The sequence below is a fragment of the Macaca mulatta genome, chromosome 4 (genome assembly GCF_049350105.2).
Source record: "Macaca mulatta isolate MMU2019108-1 chromosome 4, T2T-MMU8v2.0, whole genome shotgun sequence".
Classification (NCBI taxonomy): Eukaryota; Metazoa; Chordata; class Mammalia; order Primates; family Cercopithecidae; genus Macaca; species Macaca mulatta.
In genome coordinates, this window is record NC_133409.1 from 68,414,209 (window position 1) to 68,435,451 (window position 21,243).

Here is a 21,243-nt window from a genome sequence, read left to right on the forward strand (position 1 = left end):
AATTTCTATCTCTTACTAGAATGCCATTTCTATGAAGACACAAACCTCATACAAGGCATAGAAAACAGACACCTTGGGGTGAAGGGGCTCAGATGGGCCCCCTGGCTCAGAAAACAAGGAGAGGTGTCAGGGCAGCTTCCTTGGGTCTCCAGCCTTCACAGCCGGGGCCTCCCAGGCAGGTTCCAGCAGCAGCAGCAGCAGCAGCAGCAGCAGCAGCAGCAGCAGCAAAAGAGATGTGGTGGGCAGCGTCAGGCGTTGGTGAGATTCCTGACACAGTTCAGTAGGAAAGAAACTTCCTAAACCGAGCTCACCTCAAGGAAGCTGGAGATGTATGCCACCTTACAAATGAAATACAAATTTAGTTGGGCAAAACTCCAATCAGGGCTCAGAGCACTTTCCTTTTGCAGGTTTTGTGCAGGTTACAAGGGACCCACTTCTGTGTCTGGTCCGCTGCTCTGTCCTCTGACTTGCCAGGGTGGGGTACTCATTGGCCTCCAGACTCCACCCACTTTTCTGGTTGCACCCAGTTTCCACCTCCAAGTCACACCTAAGACTGCTGCTTCTTTTGTTGTTATTTTCTCAGCCCAGCAGAAATTCTAACATTCACCAAGTCGTCCCTGCTCAGGCTACTGGAGAAGGAGCCTCTGAGGAAAATCTTGGCGCAAGAAGAAGATCTCCCGCCTGGATTTCCAGCACACTCTGTTTTCTGAGAATTCCTGAGTTTCTTTGGCCATTGTCACAGGGGTCTGCCACACAGCTACCCCCTGGCCGAGGTGGCCCCTGGCACCTCAGAGAGCTTTACTTTTCCAGGAAGACCCTGCCCAGGAAGAAGGTAGCAAATATTTTCTTATTGTTCGTTGCTTACGATGCCTTGGATGTTGTGTTGATTGTGCCATTTTGATTCCAAGAAAGCAGACCTGGCAAAGAGTTAGGAATGCAGGTGGTTTCTGGCAAATATGTAGGGCCTGTGAGATAAGAAAGTGGAGGAAGCAAGATCACGTAGGTTCTCTGTGAGACAGGCCCTGGGCCCAGCAGGACGGAACATCCCTGGCTGACAAGGGCCATTCTCCCCTGTCCTCATCTCTGCCTGGGCTCCAGCTCCGTCCTGCCCGACAGAGGCCATGGAGCGGAGCACTGGGCTGCTGGCCAATGCCCTGGTCTTTGGATAGACCAGTCTCCGGGTGGGGTCACAGTGGGAGAGTAGTGGGCCTGGGAGGTGCAGGGTTAGTGCAGGGCAGGGCTGCCTTGAATCTGCAGGTGCGGGGCCACCAGGCTGGACCTAGCTGTATGCTCAGCACAGGAGGTTGCAGTACTGCCTGCCCTCAACCTCCTTTTCCTATTTCTGCTTCTAGAGGGCACTGGGGACTGGGGTCAGGCTGGGGGTCTTGCCATCCCCTCCTCATCTCCTCCACTCCCTGTCCACAGCTCTTGATTTCCCTGCCTGGACTGTCCCCACCAGAAGTCTCCAGGCCTAAAATCCAGTAGGAACAGACAGCCTAGCCTGTCCCCAAGGTTTCTTTTTTTTTTTTTTGAGACGGAGTCTTGCTCTGTCGACCGGGCTGGAGTGCAGTGGCCGAATCTCAGCTCACTGCAAGCTCCGCCTCCCAGGTTTACGCCATTCTCCTGCCTCAGCCTCCCGAGTAGCTGGGACTACAGGCGCCCGCCACCTAGCCCGACTAGTTTTTTGTATTTTTTAGTAGAGACGGGGTTTCACCGTGTTAGCCAGGATGGTCTCGATCTCCTGACCTCGTGATCCGCCCATCTCGGCCTCCCAAAGTGCTGGGATTACAGGCTTGAGCCACCGCGCCTGGCCCCCAGGGGTTTCTTTAGCACTTGCAGGAGCCAATAAGGCTTCAGGTAGGAAGGCGTGAGTCACCCACAGAGGCCTAACAGGTGTTTCTGGAAATGCATCCTATGGCAGCCAAAGAGGCCAGACTTCTCAGTGTGTTCCCAAACAGAGCCAAGCACAGGGCTCATCGGCTGGAGGAGCCAGATCAGCTGCTCTTTAGTGTGCACTTGACAAGCCTTTGTACTGCAGGGGAGGAAAAATGATTTTCATGAGAAAAACAAACAGAAGTTTATTAATATCTATCTATCTATCTATCTATCTATCTATCTATATCTATCTATGTATCTATGTATCTATCTGTGTATCTATGTATCTATCTATGTATCTATGTATGTATGTATGTATGTATGTATGTATCTATCTATCTATCTATCTATCTATCTATCTATCTATCTATCATCTCTTGTATATACACAGGAAACACCAGGAGAAAATGAGTAATCCTTAAAGTGCTGGCTTAGAACTCCAGCATCTTCAACAGAAAACAATAAATGTCTAGAGAAGTGGCAGATCGTGGGAAGGCCAATCTACGGCATCAGAGAAGCTTGTGGTGCCTCTGCTGCTGTCCCTAGGCTGATAAGAGTCTGAAATTGTCTTTGGTGATCAACGTTTGTCCTTTCTGGAAGAGAGGGGAGGATACAATCAAAAGTAGCTCAATAATAAATGGAAAACAAATGGAAAAGGAAGATGTTCATTTCATCCAGGTTCTTGAATTCACTGACATATAGTCGTACATAGTATTCCCTTACAATCCTTTTTGTTTCTGTAAGGTTGGTAGTGATGTTTCTTCTTTCCTTCCTGGCATTAGTAATTGGAGTTTTATCCCTCCACCATTTACTTAGTCATTGTAGGTTAACGTTTTCCAATTTGGTTGATCTTTTCAAAGAACCAACTTTTGGTTTTATTGAGTTTGCCAATGTTTTTCTATTCTTTATTTCATTTATTTACACTCCAATTTTTATTTCCTTCTGTTTGCTTATCTGGGGCTTAGGTTGCTTTGCTCTTTGAGTTTCTTAAAGTGAAATGTCAGGTTATTAATTTGAGATAGTTCTTTCTTTATCCTTTCCTTTCTCAGTATACTGGCCTTTACAGCGGTAAGTTTTCCTTCAAGCACTGCTTTATCTGCTTCTTCTAAGTCGTAATATGCTGTGTATTTGTTTCCATTCACCTCAAAGTATTTTGTAATTTTCCTTGTGAGTTTCCCATTCATTGATTGGTTTTTAGAGTGTTTAGAAAATTGTTTGTCTTAAAGATGACTTTGCCTGATGTTACTAATAGCAATTTCAGTTGTCTTTGTTTACTATTGATGTGTTTTATCTTTTCCATATATTTACTTTTAAACTACTTGTATCTTTGGATCTACACTGTATCTTTAAATCGTGTTTAAAATTCATTCTGAGAATCTTTGCTTCTTCTTTTGAATGTTTATCACTTTGACATGTAAAGGAATTACTGCTAAGGTAAAACAGAATTTATGTCTGTTACCTTTTTTGTAGTTTTCTATATGCCCTATGTCGTTTTGTTCATTTGTTCATCTTTTCCACCACTATTGCTTTCTTTTGTGTTAAACAGATACTTTCTTTTTTTTTTTTTTTTTTTTGAGACGGAGTCTCACTCTGTCACCCAGGCTGGAGTGCAGTGGTGTGATCTCGGCTCACCGCAAGCTCCGCCTCCCGGGTTTACACCACTCTCCTGCCTCAGCTTCTTGAGTAGCTGGGACTACAGGCGCCCGCCAGCACGCCTGGCTAATTTTTTGTTTTTTAGTAGAGACGGAGTTTCACCGTGTTAGCCAGGATGGTCTCGATCACCTGGCCTCGTGATCCACCCACCTCGGCCTCCCAAAGTGCTGGGATTACAGGCGTGAGCCACCGTATCCGGCCCAAACAGATCCTTTCTACTGCATCATTTTACTTCCTTTATTGTCTTTTTCCTTTTTTATTTAAAAAAGTTATTTTCTTAGTCATTTCTGGGGATTCCAATTAATATCTTAATTTACCACAACCTAGATCATATTAAAACCGACTTAATTTTAACAGGATGCAAAAATCTCTGCTTGCAGGTTCAGCTGCTCTGTGTGGCTTTGCTACCAGAATGCAGAGCACTCAGGAGGAGGCTGGGAATTCAGTGGGTGGGCCTGCAGATCAGACAATAATTACAAAAGACACTTACTAAAGCTTTCTATGCCACAGAAGCTGTAAAAAACATTTACTGCTATTATCTCAGTTAACTGACAGTGCTCTTATCAAGTAAGGATGACTTTAACCCCATTTTACATACAAATACATTGAATTGCAGAGAGGTTAGGGAGCTTCCTCTGGTCACACAGCAGTAAGCAGTAGACCCCACACACACAGCACTGTAGGAGAACCTGCCACATAGTTTCTCTAGACAATTGGACCTGCTGATGATGTCACCATCCTTGCAGCCTCTGCCTGATTCTCTCACAGGCATGGGCTCTGCAGCTGGGGCTGAGGGTTTGGGGGATTTCTCATCTCCCTGTTATGCTGAAGGTGTGGGTTAGGGTGTTTCATTCTCCCTTTTGTTGATCTGTATAATTTTTGAAGATGGATGGAGAGATTTGTATTTGGGCTATTACTGTTATTGTATCTCAACCCAAAGTCTTCATTCCTGTGTTTAAGGGATTAATTTTTTTCCATCTAGTATTTTGGCTGTTCCATTTTATTTCTGACAATGGATTAGATTATCTAGTCCCCAGGTAGTGAGAAACAGCAACCATCTGCTACCTCTATTATGTCTTCCTTTTGATGGATGTTTGGGTTATTGTTAATTTTTGGTACGACAACAACACTACAATAAACAGCCATCTACCCACATGCTATTTGGAGCCTGTCTACAAGCCTGGAGCCCACATGACAGTGCCTGTGTACTGTGTAGTAGGATGAGTATGTGGTCAGCTCCACTAGAAATTGTCAATTGTGTGTCAAAGGAGTGATTCGTTTATCCTCCTGACAGCAATGATAGAGAATCCCCATTATTCCATTTATTCTCCATTGCTTAATGATGATAGATCAAAATGTTCTCTATTGAGATTTCTTGTTCAAGCAGTTAGGAGAGTAAGTGCAGAATTCCATCAGTGAGCGGCAAGAGCACATAGCATAAAGTGTTAGTAACAAGAGCCTGAAGGAGGATCACCAGATGGAAGCAAAGCAGGAGACCATCAGGTTCCGCTACAGGCCTCTGGATTTGCTCTCCTGTTAGAAACTCCTGGTGGTCAAGAGAAAGAAGCAGAGGTGACAGTGGCAGCCAACTGGAAGGAGAGATGCTAAACTGGGCCTCACTCTCACGGGCTTCCTAGGAGCATCCTCAGCCTTGACACAGGAAACAAGTGTTTGTCCAAGTGAATGAGGGAATCCTGGGTCAGTTTTCCCTGGGGCAACTTCTCTCCTGCCACTCCCCATCTCACAGCCACCCTCACTAAGGGTCATAAGGGTCGTGTATTTCCCTTCACCACCCACCCTGGGGTGCTGCAGCCTGGACCAACTTCCTTCCTCCTTTATCACATCACAGTCAGGGCCTGCTACAGCCCATGGGAACTCAAGACTAAAGCTGGTAATGAAGGGTCTGCTCTTCCCATCGTGGGAAGGTCTAGGGAACCTTGGGGGAACCCATCAGTGTTAGTCAATTTTCACACTGCTGATAAAGACATACCAGGGACTGGGCAATTTACAAAAGAAAGAGGTTTAATAGACTCAGTTCCACGTGGCTGGGGAGGCCTCACAATCATGGTGCAAGGTGAAAGGCACGTCTCACATGGTGGCAGACAAGAGAAGAGAGCTTGTTCAGTTCAAGAGAGCTTGTTTACTTTTGTAAACTCCCCTTTACAAAACCATCAGATTTTGTGAGACTTACTCACTATCACAAGAATAACATGGGAAAGACCCGCTCCCATGATTCAATTATCTCCCACCGAGTCCCTCCCAGAGCATGTGGGAATTGTGGGAGCTACAATTCAAGATGACATTTGGGTAAGGACACAGCCAAACCATATCATTCTGCCCCGGCTCCTCCCAAATCTCATGTCCTCACATTTCAAAATCAATCATGCCTTCTCAACAGTCCCCCAAAGTCTTAACTCATCTCAACATTAACTCAAAAGTCCACAATCCAAAGTCTCATCCGAGACAAGGCAAGTCCCATCCACCTATAAGCCTATAAAATCAAAGGCAAGTTAGTTACTTCCTAGATAAAATGCGGGTACAGGCATTGGATAAATACAGCCATTCCACATGGGAGAAATTGACCAAACAAAGGGGCTAACGACCCCATGCCAATCCAAAACCCAGCAGGGCGCATGGGGCTGCTGCAGTGATGAGGCACTTGTTCTAGATATTTACCCAACTGTGTTGTCATAGGGGGGATATTACAGGTGATTGCTGATTTCAACCACAGATGACTTTCGGGGAAAGCGCTCACTTGGGGGTTTCAGTTTCCACCACACTGAGTCCTCTCTGGGTTCTGCACTCTCCTCTCAGCCTAAGTCATTGCCAACAAGTGACACAACAAGTGACATGAAGGTACAGCCTCCCTCCCAGCTGCTTTCACAGGATGGCCTTGTGGAGACACGAGGTCTCACAGCTCGGGATATTCAAGACCAGAGCTGATTTCTTTCTCATGGGGTCAGACCACCTCACTCTATAAGCCAGGATGTCTTGTGAGTGAGAAACTGATGGACACAGCAGCGGATCTTGACAGAAGTTCCTCCTCTTTGACTCAAACAACAGAAAGTGGACAGTGGTTCATGCTGGAGCCAGGCAGATGAAAGAGAATTGGGAGAAGAATAGGGACGTGAGTACGTGAACATGTTCTTTCAGAATATTTCGCTGGGAGGCTGCAAGAGCTGGCTAGAGGAATTCTTGATGCACAGGGAGAAAAGGCTGGAGCTGGCAGGTAACTGAGAACTGTCTTGAAATCTAGTTACCCCAGTGTGAGTGTGTCATTAGTGTGTGTGAATGTGTGTGTGAGTGTGAGAGTCACTAGTGTGTGTGAATGTGTGTGAATGTGAGTGTGTCTGTGTGAAAATATGTGTGTGTGTGTGTCAGTGTGAGAGTGTGTGTGTGTGTGATTACCATGTGTGAATGTGTGTGTGAGTATGTGTGGGTGTATAGATTTGTGTCTGGAGAGTGTGTGTGAGTGTGTGTGTGAGTGAGTGAGTGTGAACATGACCCCCTCATGCAGGGCTCCTCCTGGGCATGCCTGTGCTGTCCCATCCTCCTCTCCCTTCTCCCTCCTGACTCCTTTTCCTCACTGCGCCTGATTCTGCTCCCCTCACTGTGGATTTCTCACCACCCTCGAAACTGTGGGCATCACTGTGTTTCCACCTTTCTCCTTAGTGTTACCTCCTCCTAGGACCACTTTTCCTTTCCTATTTCTTGGTCTGTGTCTGGAAATCCATGAAAACCACCTCCAGTGCCAGCCCTGAGGCCCTCCCCTCCCCAACCGTGGGGCATCACCTCCTCTTCCCCCACAGTAGGAGTGTGGGCTGTGGTGTCCCCTGGCTACCCTCAGCAGCTATGTGAGCTTCCTGAGGACAGGGGACACCCCCTCTCCCTTCCTACCCTAGGACCTGTCCCAGGGGCTGCCCTATAGTGGGGAAGGGGGGGAAAAACCTCTGCCTTCCAGGATGACCTGGGTCGGCAGGAGCTGAGGAGGCATCTCCTCAGATTTGGGGCCTGGACAAGGGCTGTCACTCTTGTGTTTCAATTTCAGCACAACCCACTGTGGCCCCAGGCACAGATCAACCCAAAGCCATGGCCACCAGCCTCAGTTCCTGAAGCCTCCTCGTTGTCCTCTGCTTCATTCTACTTGGCATCTGAGGAGAGTCCACTGTAGAGGGAGGGGAAACTGGCACAGGCTTCCTGAAGGACGGGGTGACAGAGCTCATCAAGAGTCAAAAATATCCAAGTCTGAATGAAGAATATGTATTCATATTCATTTGAAATGACATAAAGACTCCCTGGAAAGGTGAGAAGAATCCAATCAAGTTTCGTCCCGGGCGTGTGGCAAATGAGAGTGGACGCAGGCAGGGATGGGGACAGCCTTTCACATACGACTTTTCACGGTTTCGATTCTGAAACACGTGAATATATGGAGGTGAAGTAGTAAGAAAGAGTGGGGCCGGGAGCCCCGGGGACGGTCACCGGGTGGGCTCGCCTGATCTGTTGGGGGCCCGGAGGGTCCGGGGACACGAACCCGGGCAGGGGCACACGGGGCTGCTGCAGTGAGGAGGCACTGGTTCTAGATATTTACCCAACTGTGCTGTCATAAGGAGGATATTACAGGTGATGGCTGATTTCAACCACAGATGACTTTCGGGGAAAGTTTGCTCCTGTGGGTTTCAGTTTCCACCTCGCCGTGCGCTCTCCGGGTTCTGCACGCACCTCCCAGGGCGCCCGCTGCGCCCCAGCTCTGGACCGGGGTCCTGCCCGTGGAGACCGATGAGCGGGTGCCCCGCCGCCGACCACAAGAGTTCTTTGTATATTCAGGATACCAGTCCCTTACCAGATACATGATTTTCAAATATTTTCTCTCAGTCTGTAAGTTTTTTTTTTCTCTTTCTTTCTAAATGGAATCCTTTTTGAAGCACAAAAGTTTTACATTTGCATGAAATGAAATTAAACTACCTTTTATTTTGCCATCTGTGCTATTGGCATACAGTACTCAAGAAGCCTTTGCCATATCCAGGGTCACAAAAATTTATTGCTTTATTTTCTTCTGAGACTTTCATAGTTTCATGTCTTAGGTGGACATCTGCCATTCACCTAGAACTAGTTTTTGTGTGTGCTGTAAGGAAGGGGTCTGCCTCATTCTTCTGCATGTACCATCCAGTTGTCCCAGGACCATTCACTGTAGTGTAGGATGCACCTGCCCAACCTCCTGTCCGTCTCTTCTGTACTTGGCATCAGAACTGCATCCTGCTGAATGGTTCTCCTAAGGTTTCCATCAATGAAATCCCCTCATGTGAATCCCATGTAGGCACCTACTTCTCAGAGGACCTGGACTAAGGAGCGGATTTACCAGAGGAAATTATATTTCATGAGAAGGAAGCTTCTGAGTATACTTATACTCAACATATCCCTTACTACAGCAAAAGTAAGAAATTGGCCTGGCGCGGTGGCTCATGCCTGTAATCCCAGCACTTTGGGAGGCCAAGGTGGCAGATCACCAGGTCAGGAGATTGAGACCACCCTGGTTAACACGGTGAAACCTCGTCTCTGCTAAAAATACAAAAAATTAGCTGGACATGGTGGTACGCACCTGTAGACCCAGCTACTGGGGAGGCTGAGGCAGGAGAATTGCTTGAATCCAGGAGGCAGAGATTGCAGTGAGCCGAGATTGTACCACTGCACTCCAGCCTGGGTGACAGAGTGAGACTCCGTTTTAAAAAAAAAAAAAGTAAGAAATTGCATGATTTGGTCATTTGGGTCCCACAATCTTTATGTCAATTTAGCTTATTGGTGTTTAAATATTTTTCTTATTTCTGTTGTTGTTTTCTTTGAGACAGGCTCTCACTCTGTCACCCAGTCTGGAGTGCAGTGGCACCACCTCAACTCCCTGCAACCGCAAACTCCCAGGCTCAAGTGATCCTCCCACCTTAACCTTCTGAGGAGCTGGGACTACAGTCATGTGCTACTACACTTGGTCAGTTTTTAAAACTTTCTGTAGAGACAGAGTCTCACCATGTTGCCACGGCTGATCTCCAGCTCCTAGCCTCAAGTGATACTCTGGCATTGGCCTCCCAAAGTTCTGGGATTACAGGCATGAGCCACCACTCCTGGCTCAAAAAGTTATTGCTTTTTAGGTTTTACTTTTCAGATGGTTGTATGACATTATGTAGACTTTTAAAATTCTGTATAAATAATTTGGACAATGCTGTACTATAGCAAGCTTTCTTCAGCCACAGCTTCCTAAAAATAGAAGTGGTATTAAAATGTTGTGCATTTGTCAAATCTTAAAGAAGTTTCAAATCTTTAGGGTGATTCTGACCTCTCATTTTGGCTGACACAATAATCCATAAGAACAAGTAAAGCACCCACTCTGATCTGGAAGGGGTAGGGAGGTGAAAGCATTGATAAGCCAAAGTGACAGCCTCTTTTATAGACATGATCCTGCCTAAATTTCTCATGCCCCACAAAAGAGGGTCATGAACTCCCCGCTTCTCCAGAGTTCCATGCAGTCCTTGAAGCACTCTCTGGCAGTCTCCACAAGTGGCTGAACAGCTCCTTCTGGTCTCTGTGGGGCTTCGGAGGCTCCAGGTCCTCTAGGCCCAGGGGCTGTCATGCTCACCAGGTCTCACCAAGGGTGCACCCCACCATGGGTGGTGGAGGAGACCGGGTGTAGCTGCTCCTGTCCTTACCCCTCTCCTGACTGGCCAATCTTAACAGGAGGAAGGAGTAGGGATGAGTGGAGCCATGGAGGTTGGTGCTGGAAAGAACGGAAACGAAGACCTTTGTCCAATCCCCCAAATGATGGGGATCTTTTCTGAGTTCTAGCAGCCCTGGGGTAGTCTGATGATTGGATTCCTCTGATGTGTCTTAAATCGTATCATGTGGCAGGCACTGTGCTAGGTGCTGGGTTTACATGTGGGTGATGGATGTGTGCAGTCCTCCAGGAACTTGGAATCCAGGGACAGAAACAAACACCCACGTGGCTGCTGCTGCTGATGTGATGTCCCCGCAGTGGTTGGGACTATCAGAGGGCAGAAGAGGGGGTGACTCATTCTCCCTGGGGAGTTGCATGGAAGCTTCTCGGGAGGTGGCATTTCAGACTGCTCTTGTAGGAATAGGAAGAATACAGCGTGGCCAGGTGGGAGGAGAAGACAGGGCACCCAGAAGAGGGACAAGCACGAAGAGGAGGCCTGGGGGTGCAAATATCACAGAACTTTGGGGAGCTGTGAGAAGTCTGCAGTAATGAACCCTCAGTTACTGGGGTAGACTCTTTCCACAGGGAGGAGGGAATATCAGGACACAAGATAAGGAAGGAGGCGTGGGCAGGAAGCCCCCTGGAGTCCCTGTCTCCCTGACAGCGAATCAACCAGGAAATCAGTTCACCATTCATACATGCATGTTATCACACACACAGATACAGACACACACACACACACACAGAGACAGGCACACACAGTCTCTCTCACACACACACCACACAGGCATACACACACTCACACAAACACACACAAATGCGTGTAGAAATACAGACACAGACATGCACATGCACACACAAAGACACACATAAACACAAGGGAGAAACTGGGTGTCATCTCAAGAGTTGTCATGTCTGGCCCATGCTGCCCACTCACCTGTCACCTCAGGGGCTGTCTCCCAGCTCATGAAGGAGTTCTGAAGTCATCAAGTAGGATGTCACTGTGTAATCTGAAACGCTCAGACAGCTCTTCACTCTGACCTTCCTTCCTGGTTTCCTTGGTTCTGGGATGAAACAGTGTCCTGCTAGCTTTCACTGCAGCAGAAGAAAAACCTCTCCCCTGAGGCAGAACTGCTGGGCCACCAGAGCGCACCCCTCTGCTCTTTGCCTTCAGGGCATCCTGATCTGCAGGGTGGGAGGAACTGCCCCAATCCTCAGAAATGAACTCTTTATGGATTCCTCATTCGACATGATGTCAACGTCTCTTTTGTCTTCTCTGTAGCCCTTGACTGTGGATCCCAAACTGTGTGTCAAGGAGCTCACGGCACAAACTCACTGTGAGCAAACCCTCTGGGCTTATTGAAGTATTTGCAAGATAAGCATTGCCATCTGCTGGACAAAACTAGGAAGTACTAGTCCAAAATATTTTAGTTTCAACGTTAGACTATGCACTGTTACAGGTCATATGTGCATGCTGCCACACAGGGTAATTTTAGTATTTTTGGTAGAGACAGGGTTTCACCATGTTGGCCAGGCTGGTCTCAAACTCCTGAGCTCGTGATCTGCCCGCCTCAGCCTCCGAAAGAACATTTTTTTCATGTTTGTTGGCCACTTGCAGGTCTTCTTTTGAAGTGTCTGTTCACATTCTTTTCTTATTTTTTAATTGGGTTTTTTGTTCTTGCTTGTTGAGTTGTTTAAGTTCCTTGTAGATTCTGAACATTAGAGCTTTTCCAGATGCATAGTTTGCAGATATTTCTCCCACTCTATAGGCTGTTTACTGTTTGCTAGTTTCTTTTGCTCTGCAGAAGCTCTTTAGTTTAAGGAGGTCCCCTTTGTCAATTTTTGGTTTTGGTTGCAATTGCCTTTGGTGTGTTCACCATGAAATCTTTTCCAGACTGTATGTCTAGAGTGGTATTTCCTAAGTTATCTTCCAGGATTTCTATAGTTCTAGGACTTACATTTAAATCTTTAGTCCATGGCGAGTTATTTTACATACATGGTGAAAGGCGGGGCTTCAGTTTCATTCTTCCGCACATGGCTAGCCAGTTATCGCAGCAGCATTTGTTGATTTTGTTGAAGGTTAGATGGTTGTAGGTGTGAAGTTTTCTTTCTGACTTCTCTGTTCTGTTCCACTGATGTAAGTGTCTATTTTTGTACCAGTACCATTCTGTTTTGATCACTATAGCCTCGTATTATAGTTTGAAGTCTGGCAATGTGATGCCTCTGGCTTTGTTCTTTTTGCTTATGATAGTTTTGGCTATTTGGGCTCTTTTTAAATTCCAAATAACTTTTAGATTAGATTTTTCTAATTTTGTGAAAAATGATGTTGGTATTGATAGGGATAGTGTTGCATCTATAAATTACTTTTGGAAGTATGGCCATTTTAGCTCTATTGTATCTTCTAACTCATGAGCATAAATTATTTTTCCATGTATGTGTGTTGTCCCTGATTTTTTTCAGGCATGTTTTGTAGATTCTCTGTTTCCACACAAAATTCAAGCAGAATCACTCATTTATTACTCCACATCATGGAGGAAAAATGAAATAACATTAATTCTCTACTGGGTAATACAAGAAAATTCTAAACTCAGTAGGTTTTTGGGAAATAGAACTCTCTGTTGAAATATTACTACAGAGCAATAAATTACTGAGGAAATAATCATTAATATAATCTTTTCTTATTAAATAAAGAATTATCCTTCAGGACACGGAAAGAAACCCTGGAGGTCCGAAGTCTAACATGATTGTTTTACTGACTATATCATTTGGAAGAAAGAGGTCATCATTCAAAAAGTACTCAATTTTTCAAACAAAAGCAGAAGAAAGAAAATGTTGACATATCTTGTTTAGTTAGCCAGAACTTTAATTGCAAGAATTCCATCAGATAGCACCAATAAAAAATAACGTAATATGTTAGGAATAACCGCTGATAAAATTGTTGACAAAAGGAATCAAGGCAGTGAACGAGCTACTGGGTCCCTGGTGTCATTATGATCTGCTGGAGGCCTCTGGACATACACAGTAGGTTGTGGGCAGGTGGCCAACCAAAAGAGCGAGTTTGATTGAGACCCTGCTCACAGGGGCTTTTTGGTGTCATCTCTAACTTTCAAAAAGGACACAAATGTTGGTTTAAGAGATGAATGAGAACCTGGATCACTTTTCCAGGGCAATCTTTCCCTAGGCACTCCATGTCTCAGAGCCCCCTGCACTAAGGGACCTGTTTTTCCCTTGAGCCCCAACCCTGGCACATGCAGCTTGGACCATCCTCTTTCTTCCTTTGTCACATCACAGAGTCAGCCCAGGCCCTGCACCTGACCAGGGGATGGAGTGCAGGGGCCTGCAGGACCGAAGCTGGTAGTGATAGGCCTGCTCCCTCACTCAAGGCCCTCTCTAGCCTCTGATGACAGGGCCTAAAACATGGAAGGCGTGGGGGGAGCCCATCCAAAGAGAGGGCTCTGTATTCCTCTGTCCTTGGCCTTGGGTGGGCCTGCAGGGAAGCATCCCTCCTTCCCCTTCTTCCTCAGCCTCTCCTCACACTGGGAGCAGCACCCATAGCTCTGAAGGTGACAGTCCCTGTTCCACCTTATTCATTCCTGGTCTAGGCCAGTGGTGCCCATGGAACCCCAGTAGCAGCTCAGCCCCCCTGTGTCTGAGTCCACTCTGCTCCCGGCAGGGCCATCAGTTGGCTCAGGATCTAGGGTTTGCAGGAGAGTGATGGCAGGGGAGCTGCCTTAAGGTCTGGACTCAAACCCCATGGGCCCATGGGACTGACTTTTTAAAAAACCTTTTCATGAGCAGCCTCTACTCTTTGCCGTCCGCCTTAATTCCTGGAATCCAAGCCACTTTCTGTGGGAGGGCAGCTCTGCACCCCCTCCTTTTCAGTTAGGTATACCAAGGCTCTCCCAGCCCCCTCCTCCTGGGATTACACCCATATCTGTAGGGACCAGCCCTACAGGGCCTGTGGGTTTTTCTCTTGGTGTGCGGAGATGAGAGATCGTAGAAATAAAGACACAAGACAAGGAGAAAAAGAAGACAGCTGGGCCCAGGGGACGACTACCACCAAGATGCGGAGGCCAGTAGTGGCCCCGAATGCCTGGCCGTGCCATTATTTATTGTGTACAAGGCAAGAGGGCAGGGTAAGGAGTGTGAGTCGTCTCCAATGATGGGTAAGGTCACGCGAGTCACGTGTCCACCAGACAAGGGGCCCTTCCCTATTTGGTAGCTGAGGTGGAGAGAGAGAGAGGACAGCTTACATCATTATTTCTTCTATGTATTTCTTGGACTTTAACACTTTCACTAATTCTGCTACTGCTATCTAGAAGGCGGAGCCAGGTGTACAGGGTGGACCATGAAAGCGGACTAGGAGCATGACCCTGAAGCGCAGCATCACAGGGAGACATTTAGGCCTCCGGATGGCTGCGGGCAGGCTTGACTGATGTTTGGCCTTCCACAAGAGGTGGTGGAGCAGAGTGTTCTCTAACTCCCCCAGGGAAAGGGAGACTCCCTTTCCTGGTCTGCTAAGTAACAGGTGCCTTCCCAGGCACTGGCGCTACCACTAGACCAAGGTCTGCTAAGTAACGGGTGCCTTCCCAGGCACTGGCGTTACCACTAGACCAAGGTCTGCTAAGTAACAGGTGCCTTCCCAGGCACTGGCATTACCGCTAGACCAAGGAGCTGTCTACCGGCCCTGTCCGGGCGTGACAGAGGGCTCACACTCTTGTCTTCTGGTCACTTCTCACCGTGTCCCTTCAGCTCCTATCTCTGTTTGCCCTGGTTTTTCCTAGGTTATAATTGTAGAACAGAGATTATTATAACATTGGAAAAAAGAGTCATGCTACAAACTAATGATTTATAATATTCATATATAATCATGTCTATATTCTATGTCTAATACAACTATTCTTATTTTAAGTATTTTCTTTATTATACTGGAACAGCTTGTGCCTTCAGTCTCTTGCCTCGGCACCTGGGTCACTTGCCGCCCACACATCTCTCTCTCAGCCTCAGAGATGAAATCCCCCTTCCCTTGTCACACCTCATGTAAAGCTACCACGATGCACCTAACCCAATTAAGAGGACTGCCCATGTCTGAATTCCTGCTGCCTGCAGGCCACACACCCTTCCCGAGTAGGCACCTGCTCTGAATCAGGCCTGAACTTGCTAAGCCCTCTCAAGCTCAACAGACCCTGAGCCTTGGTATGGCACCACCCCGCCTTTCCCTCTGGCCTCTGATGGTGAGAATCCATCAGAACTCAGGGCAGAGCTGCCCAGGTCATTTCCAACAAGCAACACAGGGTCTCATTCACCTGTCTCATGTCAGGATGAGAAGGTCCCACCCATGCAGAGGGGCGGAACTTGGGGAATTCTCCATCCCCGTCCTCCCTCCTCACCCACCTGCCCCTTGCTCCACTCCCAATTCTGCCCCATACCTGTCACTCCAAAGCACTCTACTCAGCAGCCAGGGAGGATGAAGCAGGGGAGGATGAGGAGGAGGCTCCAGGGACTGAGGGTGGTGGCCATGGCTGTGGGTTGGGCTGTGCCTGGAGCACATGAGGAGGCACATGAGGAGGAGGCAGCAAAGGATGAGGGTGGTGGCCGTGGCCCTGAGTTGGGCTGCACCTGAGGACATGGTGGGTGGTGCTGAAATGGAAACACAAGAGTGACAACACTTGTCCAGGCCTCAAATCTGAGGAGATGCCTCCTCAGCTCCTGCTGACACAGGTCATCCTGGAAGGCAGAGGTTTTGTGCCCTCCTGCTATGGGGCAGCCCCTGGGACAGTTCCTGGGGTAGGAAGGGAGGGGGTGTTCCTGTCCTCAGGGAGCTCACACAGCTGCTGAGGGAAGCAAGGTGACAGCACAGCCCACCCTCCTGCTGTGGTGGAAGAGAAGGTCGGGGAGGGGAGGGTCTCTGGGCTGGCCTTGGAGGAGGTTTTGATGGATTTCCAGAAATAGACCAGAGAGAGGAAAGGAAAAGTGATTCTCAAGAGGGAACACTAAGGAGAAAAGTCTGAAAACTGACACCCGCAGCTTCGAGGTTGGTGAGAAATCCACAGTGCGGGGAGCAGAAGCAAGTGCAGTGAGAAAGAGGAGTCAGGAGGGAGAAGGGAGAGGAGGATGGGAGAGCACAGGCACGCCAGCACCCCCAGGAGGAGCGCCCCATGAGGGGGTCATTTTAACATAAACGTGTACACTGGGATGACTGAAGCTGAACTCAAGAACTAGTTTCTCGAGATCACCGTTTCTGATCTCATTCCAGATCCCCGTTTCTTTCTGCTGTTACCTCCTGCACTGGGCTCCAGGGTGCTGCCCATGCCCGTCAAGAAGTCCTTAAGCCATCTTGTGCAGTCTCCCATTGAGATGTAACGGAAGGACATGGTCACATCCTTGTCATTCTGCCACTTTTCTTTCATCTTTCTGGCTCCAGGATGAACCGTTGTCCACATTCTGTTCTCTGAGTCAAAGAGGAGGAAGACCTGTCCATCGAAACCGAACTGCCAAGATCCACTGCTGTGTCCTTCGGCTTTCTGCTCACAAGACACTGGGGCCTGCAGGGTGAGGGGTTCTGCCCCCATCAGAGAGAGATCAGCTCTGGTCTTGACACATGTTGAGCCCCCATCCTGCTCTGCTTACAATTTCCTGGCCTTACTCTCTCTGCCACATCCTGGCCTTGCCTCTAGACCTCTTAAGTGGTGATAGGACCTTCCTATTTGTATTTTTACATGAAAACTATAAATGCCTCTAACCTACCACTGTATCTGCTCCCTCCTGTCCTGGGCCATCTGAAACTTACCCCTGGGTGTGTAATTCTCCAGCTCAATGTCAAGCAGCTGCTGGGTGAGCGTGTCCACCACCTCTCTCAGTACTGGGTTCTGTGCTTTCCAGGCCTTTGTGACACTTAGTTTCTTCCCCAGGGGACTGACGGGTGTGACTGTCTTGTTGCCACAGTCATAGTGAAGAAAAGTCTTTTTATCCACCTGGCCTTCAACCGCACACCACCGTGGTCCAGGTCTGAATTTAGGGATGATAGTGATGCCATAGCAAAGAGAGTGAGGGTCTGTGGAGAAAGGCAGGTGAGGGGTGGGTGGGGAGAAAAATATCCCTAGGTACCCCTCCTCCACACCGTGACAATAAGAGGATGCCTCTGGAGGGCTGGGCTGGCCCAGCAAAGAGTGCCCCCTCCAGAACTGTGGTGTCCACAAGATTAAGCCAAGTGCTCCCCACTTCCATGATGACAAGGAGGAGGAGGAGGAGGAGGAGGTCTCTGCCTATTGAGAAGCCACATGTCCCCAGACATGTCCCACTGCCCCTCTGTCCACATCGGTCAACACATGAGAGGTGCCAGGACTGCTAGAGGAGGAGGGGCCTGGTTGGCAGAGGATCTTCAGCAGCAGCCCATGTGGATTGTGGGAGGTAGGAGAGGGTGTGGGGGCTGCCCCTGAGGGTGCTGGTGCATGGTGGGATGGACTGAGGATGGAAACCAGTTGGATAAAGAAGAGTTAATTGTCACGGTCACAGGATTTAACATGTTGGCAAAGCCCCTGCTGATGGTGCTCATCTGCTATGAGGATGCCTTCCTGAAACCTTGGACAAAGAGATGGTCCATGCAGCAAGAAATAGAAAATCTGAAAATCTAAGGCAGGTATTAGAGGGAGGGATCACAGGCTCAGAGAAGGGCCCATGCTGGAGTGCTCTGAGTGTGAAAATCCAGAACAATTTCCATCCGCTGTGCTCATGGAAGCCTGGAGGACTCCTGTTTACCTGGTATATAAAGAAGGCCCCATAAGAAGACACCAGAATGGGATGAAGCTCAGGGATGCCTATTGCTGAAGGCCATGGATGGGTGTAGGAGATGCTGTTCCTGAAATGGGCTCCCAGTAGTAACAGGATGAAAAATCCTGAAATACCAGATTCCAGGTGGAGGTGTCAATTGTCAGGAGCAAGGAGGGTTCAATGATGGAAATGATTAGAGAAGTTGCAATGCCAGCTGGTGACCTCAGCCATACAAAGCTTTGCCCATGACTCATAGAACAAAGGGGTCCAAGATCCAGAAGAAATGGAAACCCAATCTGAATACTGCTGGATTTAAATAATCACAACAAACAGCAATAAAACAAATGATGGATGACCAGGAGGCTGAAAGCAGCCAGTCCATCAAGAACAAGGCTGCTTTGCCCAATTTGCAGAATTAAGCCACTTCTCAGAGCCTGAACTCATAATTGGAAGAAGACACCAGTTTCCAGTGAGGAAGGACCCTTTAACTCTGCAGCAAGTGCAATGATTCTTTGTGGGCTTCTCCAAACATATTTATGGCCACCAGAGTTTGCTGTGAAGGGCAATTTTGTAAATATATAAAGGTGTGCAGGGAATATATTCTCCATTCCAACTACTCAACTCTGCTGTTGAAGCTCAAAAGCAGCCATAGACAATCCATGAATGATGAGCGAGGCTGGACCTGCCTTAGGTGCCCAGTGACCCAAGACCCCCTAAGGTCCTAGAGGTACATGTGGTTACAATGTTTAATTGAAGAATCACAACATAGATTCTGTGTGAATGTTCAGAGACAAGGCAATGTCACTCACAGGAAGGAAATCTCAACGTTAAAAAGTGTCTCCTGTAGAGTTCTGGGCCTTGGCAGAGATGAGGCCTTTAGCCATGGAAGGGCCGTGACCATGCAGCCTCAGAGCTGCCCATTACAGGTGGGCTTCTCACCCTCTAGGTCATTAGGAAGGTGGGCACAGCAGTGAGAAGATGCAGGTGGTTCTCCTGGGATGGGCAGAAGCAGGGTCACTGGGAACTAAGAAGTTGCACAAGCAGTTGGCCCTGATCCCCAGGACACAACATGGCTGCACCCCTCACCCTCAGATCATACCTCAGGTTTCAGGGAAGGTCGCTGATGGCCCTGGTGGACCATAGATGCCACTCAGCAGCAAAGGAGGGGAGAGTAGACCCTGAACCATGGAACCCTCACTCCCATCACATCCACACCAACCAGAAGCCACAGGCAGAGTAGGACCACCTTCTACTCTCCAACTGACACCTGAGACACCACTTGGAGATGACACCCTAGAGGATGGGACACTATTCACTGGGACACTGTAATCCCTTCATCTAGGGTCAGTAAACTGGGACAGGGTCCGAATCTGGTCCCCCTTCATTTGCAGGTTGCCATTGCCTGCTGTTGTTCTACAAAGGGACCGGACTGGACACAGAGAACTGAACCCAAAGCCTGCAAAGATCACAGGGCATCCTTCTTCCCTTTCTAGAAAGGTTTTGCTGATCCCTGTCTACACAGTAACTATTCTCTACGACGCTGGCTCCCCACTAGGAAGAAAAGGCAGGTCTGGGCCCCAAGGGCAGAAGTGGGCGCCTCTATTCACCAGAGTTCCCAGGGTCTCTTGGAGGGAATGGTGCTTCACATGCCCTCTGCACAGGTTCTATGGGGAGCTTGGGGTGTGTTTGCTGGGGTGTGTCCTCAGGCCAGAGGGAGAAGGTGCCACGTGGTGCAGGAGGTAATGAGGGCCCCTTCATGGATGGGGAGACCTCTGGGGTGACCAGCTGGGTTGAGGTGGGGAGTAAGAGGATGTGACCTGGGTGGTGGCAGCGGATGGTGAGGGGAGGGTGGGAAGTGTCTGCTGAGCCCCTGGGTGCAGATGAGTGTCTACAGGAAAGTGCAGGGAAAAATTCCAGGGCACGCATCCCTGGGGGTGCTGGAGGTTTTGTGTGGTGGACAGCGGGTGAGAGCAGAGCGGGCTGGTGGCCGGTGGGGGTGCCTGTGATGGTGTCCCTGTGGAACACCTATTAACCCTGTCCTGACCCCAGCTCGAGTTCCGGGGGCTCTGGTTTCTCCTTCCCGAGGGCGGGTGGGACTGCCAGGCTGCACTAGGGATCCCCGCCCCACCTCGCCCTCTGCAGCCCTCTGGCGCCTCCACTCTCCGGGGCGGGAAAAGGATTCCAGCCTCCTCTCTGACCGGCTCCTCCCCTCGGAGGATAAGTAGCCTCCGGGAGCGGATCCGGCGGGACGGAAACGCGAAGGGGAACTGAGTGGGGGCGCAGTCCGGGGAGATCGCACGGGTCCTTCCAGAAACCTCCCCTGCTCTGAAGCCCGCAGCCCACAGCCCCCTACATTTGGCCCCCGCCCCGCTTGGACTCCATCCCCGAGCTCACCGGCCCGCCCCGTTCGGCACCAGACGGACAGCAGGAACAGAAGCGGGAGGCGTAGAAGGAACGCGGGGCTGGCGGCCGCTGCCATTGGGAAATTGGATCGCAGAGGACTGCAGACTCGGAGCCCAGCCCTTGGATCACCTGGCGGCTCTCAGTCTGTCTGAATGCAGCGTTAAAGACACTCGCCCGTCTAATAAGCGTTCTGACCCGCCCCTCGGAGGAAACACGCCCCATCGTCGCGTGTCTAGCCAATCAGGTGTCGCTCAGCCAAGTTGCTCCACTAAGCCTACCCCACTTCCTACTGCAGCACTTGCGCTCTTACCCTGCGCCGGCCAGTCAGACTCAGGTCTGCCCGTCCCGGACCAGTCCCGTCAACGGCTTCTTTCCATGACACCCTCATGTAATCGTCACTTCATTTTGTATTAACCCAATGTGGATACCGATGCACAGAAAGGTGAAGAAAACGCACAGAAGTGTTCAGCCGCGACAGGGTCTCCCTGTCCTCGCCTGGACCTGCGACACCCGCTTTCCCTCTCCCTGCGTTGCAGAATGCCCCCCTCCCCGTCCTGTGCGCAGACCCAAGCTCAGTCCCATCCCCGCGGCCCCATCCCAAATCCCGAGTGGACGTCGTTATAGCCTGGGCTAGGTTTGTTTGGTTGGTTGGTTTTTCTTTCTTTTCTTTTCTTTTCTTTTCTTTTCTTTTCTTTTCTTTTCTTTTCTTTTCTTTTTTTTTTCTTCGTGACAGTCTCACTCTACCGCCCAGGCTGGAGTGCAGCGGCGCGATGTCGGTTCACTGCAACCTCCGCCTCGCGAATTCAAACGATTCTCCTGCTTCAGCCTCGCAAGTAGCTGGG

The 21,243-nt window shown here is 49.0% G+C and overlaps 1 protein-coding gene and 1 long non-coding RNA gene across 3 annotated transcripts; one reads left to right on the forward strand and one right to left on the reverse strand.

The window, feature by feature from the left end:
- The first annotated feature begins 564 nt into the window (after positions 1 to 564).
- On the forward strand, positions 565 to 16,781 carry LOC144340299 (uncharacterized). Its single transcript, XR_013416240.1, has 4 exons — positions 565 to 832; positions 6,682 to 6,757; positions 7,577 to 7,831; positions 16,653 to 16,781. It is a non-coding gene; the product is annotated as an uncharacterized LOC144340299 (long non-coding RNA).
- On the reverse strand, positions 13,074 to 20,869 carry LOC106998081 (UL-16 binding protein 5). Of its 2 annotated transcripts, none has more exons than XM_077999515.1 (5): positions 20,393 to 20,869; positions 17,019 to 17,282; positions 16,509 to 16,679; positions 15,658 to 15,868; positions 13,074 to 14,450 (listed from the first exon to the last, which is right to left on the reverse strand). In XM_077999515.1, exons 1-5 carry the CDS (start codon positions 20,475 to 20,477, stop codon positions 14,282 to 14,284), a joined length of 900 nt encoding a protein of 299 aa, XP_077855641.1. In that variant the 5' UTR covers positions 20,478 to 20,869; the 3' UTR covers positions 13,074 to 14,281. The 2 variants fall into 2 exon arrangements, with proteins under 2 accessions (XP_077855641.1, XP_014992621.2); XM_015137135.3 differs by having other exon boundaries at positions 16,509 to 16,790; positions 20,393 to 20,859.
- Between the last annotated feature and the right edge of the window lie 374 nt (positions 20,870 to 21,243).

Coding starts and splice junctions, on each gene's coding strand:
- LOC106998081 (XM_015137135.3), bottom strand. CDS start 20,477: ATGGCAGCGGCCGCCAGCCCCGCGTTCCTTCTACGCCTCCCGCTTCTG. Junction 15,869..16,508: donor CCTGGAGCCCAGTGCAGGAG/GTAACAGCAGAA, acceptor TTTCCATTTCAG/CACCACCCACCATGTCCTCA. Junction 14,451..15,657: donor AGAGTGCTTTGGAGTGACAG/GTATGGGGCAGA, acceptor TCTCCACCTCAG/CTACCAAATAGGGAAGGGCC.